A 3,231-nucleotide genomic window follows, 5' to 3' on the forward strand; every position below is an offset into this window, starting at 1 on the left:
TTGTGAATTAAAATAATTAATAGTCGATAATGATGAATTACCATCACACATTATAGTATTATTTTTTCAAATATTGATAGAATCACAGGTAAACATAGTTACCTATCAGTCACGGTTAACTATTATATTTCATTTTAATTTTATTATTGAATTAAATGGCAGCACAACAAATACTGGCTTAAAACCTGGCAATGACAACCATTTCTAATGGACTATAAACAAAATAGCCTAATAACCACGTCATTGTATAAAAACAAAATTACAAGTTGAATCAATAATACGTGTTAAATAATAGATATGTATTAAATATAAATCATAAAAATGAACAATAGCGACAAGACATGTGTGAACAAGAGACACTACTTGTGTAATGTCTGCGACAAATCGTTCAACCAAGCCTGCAAACTGGCAGTACACCAGAGAAAACATACCGGGGAGAAACCGTACCTATGTGACGTTTGTGGCTTGATGTTTCGGCAGAGCAACAACTTGACAGAACACAAGAAAATACACACCGGAGACCAACTATACCCGTGCGATGTGTGTGACCAGAGGTTCACCAGTACCAGCCATCTAACGGTCCACCAGAGGAAACATTCAGGGGAGAAACCTTATCCCTGCGATGTGTGTGAAAAGAGGTTCACCAGTAACGGCCATCTAACGGTCCACCGGATGAAACATACAGGAGAGAAACCTTACCCGTGCGACGGGTGTGAAATGAGGTTCACCACTAACAGCCAGTTAACGGTCCACCGGAGGAAGCATTCAGGAGAGAAACCTTACCCATGTGATGGGTGTGACCAGAGGTTCATCAGTACCAGCCATTTAACGGTCCATCGGAGGAAACATACAGGGGAGAAACCTTACCCTTGCGATGTTTGTGAAAAATTGTTCAGACAACAATGTAACCTGGCAGAACACAAGAGAATACACTCCGGAGAGAAACCATACTTGTGTGATGTGTGTGACCAGAGGTTCACCAGTACCAGTCATCTAACAGTCCACCGGAGGAAACATACAGGGGAGAAACCTTACCCGTGCGATGGGTGTGAAAAGAGGTTCACCAGTAACAGCCATCTAACGGTCCACCGGAGGAAACATACAGGGGAGAAACCTTACCCGTGCGATGGGTGTGAAAAGAGGTTCACCAGTAACAGCCATCTAACGGTCCACCGGAGGAAACATACAGGGGAGAAACCTTACCCCTGCGATGTTTGTGAAAAATCGTTCAGACAACAATGTAACCTGGCAGAACACAAGAGAATACACACCGGAGAGAAACCATACTTGTGTGATGTGTGTGACCAGAGGTTCACCAGTACCAGTCATCTAACAGTCCACCGGAGGAAACATACAGGGGAGAAACCTTACCCGTGCGATGGGTGTGAAATGAGGTTCACCACTAACAGCCATCTAACGGTCCACCGGAGGAAACATTCAGGAGAGAAACCTTACCCGTGCGATGGGTGTGAAAAGAGGTTCACCAGTAACAGCCATCTAACGGTCCACCGGAGGAAACATACAGGGGAGAAACCTTACCCGTGCGATGGGTTATTAGAAGTTAACCAGTGACAGCGAATTAACGTTTGCAACAAATAGTTCAGCCAAAGCAATACCTGAGAACACACAAGCAAACGCACACGTGAGAGAAACTTTTTTCCAAATGATTTGTATGACTAATAAAATCCAATGTTGACGGCCCACTCGATGGAAACACACCACAGTGGAACGATTTTAGGATGGATATTTTTTAGTTGAATTTAGCCTTGGTTAACTATTTTTGTTATTTTTAAATTTAAAATAACCATTATATATTATAATTCACTGTATTAGTTTACTGATATTTACATGATTCAAAAATTAATCACATTGGAATATACATTTAACTAAGAAAAAAGTTTACCTTTAAGTCAAATTAATTTCTTATGAGTTGTGACTGTTATGAGTGTTTGAATTTTACAATAATGAATATACACGATTTCTTATAGAATTATTTTCTTATTTTCTTTGAATTCGTAAACTAACAACCGTAGATACTTAATAATTTTACCTAATGTTTATACATATCTATACATGATATAATTTTCAAAATATTTTGACTGGTTTTGAGCTATTTATAGATGTATTAAATTGTTTTAGTTTTTTTACATAAATATGTTTTTGAGCTGGGTACAGATATTTTATTTTTCTAACCAATTTTTTTAACGCTAATTTAATTGTCATAGAAATAAATAAAATGTAAAAGTTATCTAACTCCCTCTAGATATATATTATAGAATTAATGGTTACCTATTAATACATATTTATGATTCATAAATTTTCATCGTGTGTCAAGAAGCCTGAACACTTAATATAAGGTTCCTCAGAGTAACTATGATACAATATCAGTTTAAAAAAGATTAAAAATACATGTGCACGACTTCATTTTATGCAAAATTAAAATGTATAAAATGTTCAGTTTTTATGGTTAAAGATTGAAACTTTAAAACAAGGTTTCTCATAAGTATTTCATACTGTAACTAAAACATATACACAGTGTATTTACTGATTTCTAATACAGTTTTTTTTTTAACAGATATATATTTTAAGTTCAAATTTGAAAGAAATTAGTTATTTAAACGGAGAATAATGATTTTAGTTATTTTTTTGTAATTTAAAAATATTAATCGTGGGTACATTATTGTATATTTGTATAGACATATAACTACTGTTTTCAAATCCAATGTTTTCGTATGAAATCAATTCAACCCACTGTGTTACTAATATCAAAACAAATTACTTTAATACAAATAATAGGTATTATCATAAAATATACTATTTAAATTACCTATCTAATTTTAGATTTCAAGCTAAGCGATGAATATATTGATTTTATAATGATGTGTGTTGTTTTATTTTTTTCAAACTTTTGTGTCTGTCATCACTGTTTGGGTCAGTAAAACTGCTTAGATTTTCAATTTCAGTATCTTGTTTGATGGAAAAGTGAATCTAGCTGGGAATTCCTAGTGGTTTTAAAAAGTGACAGGAAAAACAAACAAAATAGGAAGGAAAACCAGGAATTTTTACGCTAAATCAGATTTTTACAAAATTGTTTTGAACTGTTTAGGAACGTTTTCAGTTTCCAATTGTATTAGTTTTTTTTTCTATGAATGTCAATAAAACTTTAATTGTTGAATAAAAATACTTGAAAATTTAATACAAGGTTCCTACTATATTGTTACAATGACATTT

At 34.1% G+C, this 3,231-nt stretch overlaps 1 protein-coding gene across 1 annotated transcript; it reads left to right on the plus strand.

Annotated features, from left to right (window-relative positions):
* Positions 1-321: 321 nt before the first annotated feature.
* On the plus strand, positions 322-1,865 carry LOC103308178 (zinc finger protein 665-like). The gene has a single exon (XM_008181128.3). It carries the CDS (start codon positions 322-324, stop codon positions 1,570-1,572), a length of 1,251 nt encoding a protein of 416 aa, XP_008179350.1. The 3' UTR covers positions 1,573-1,865.
* Positions 1,866-3,231: the final 1,366 nt, after the last annotated feature.

The sequence above is a fragment of the Acyrthosiphon pisum genome, chromosome X (assembly GCF_005508785.2).
Source record: "Acyrthosiphon pisum isolate AL4f chromosome X, pea_aphid_22Mar2018_4r6ur, whole genome shotgun sequence".
NCBI lineage: Eukaryota > Metazoa > Arthropoda > Insecta > Hemiptera > Aphididae > Acyrthosiphon > Acyrthosiphon pisum.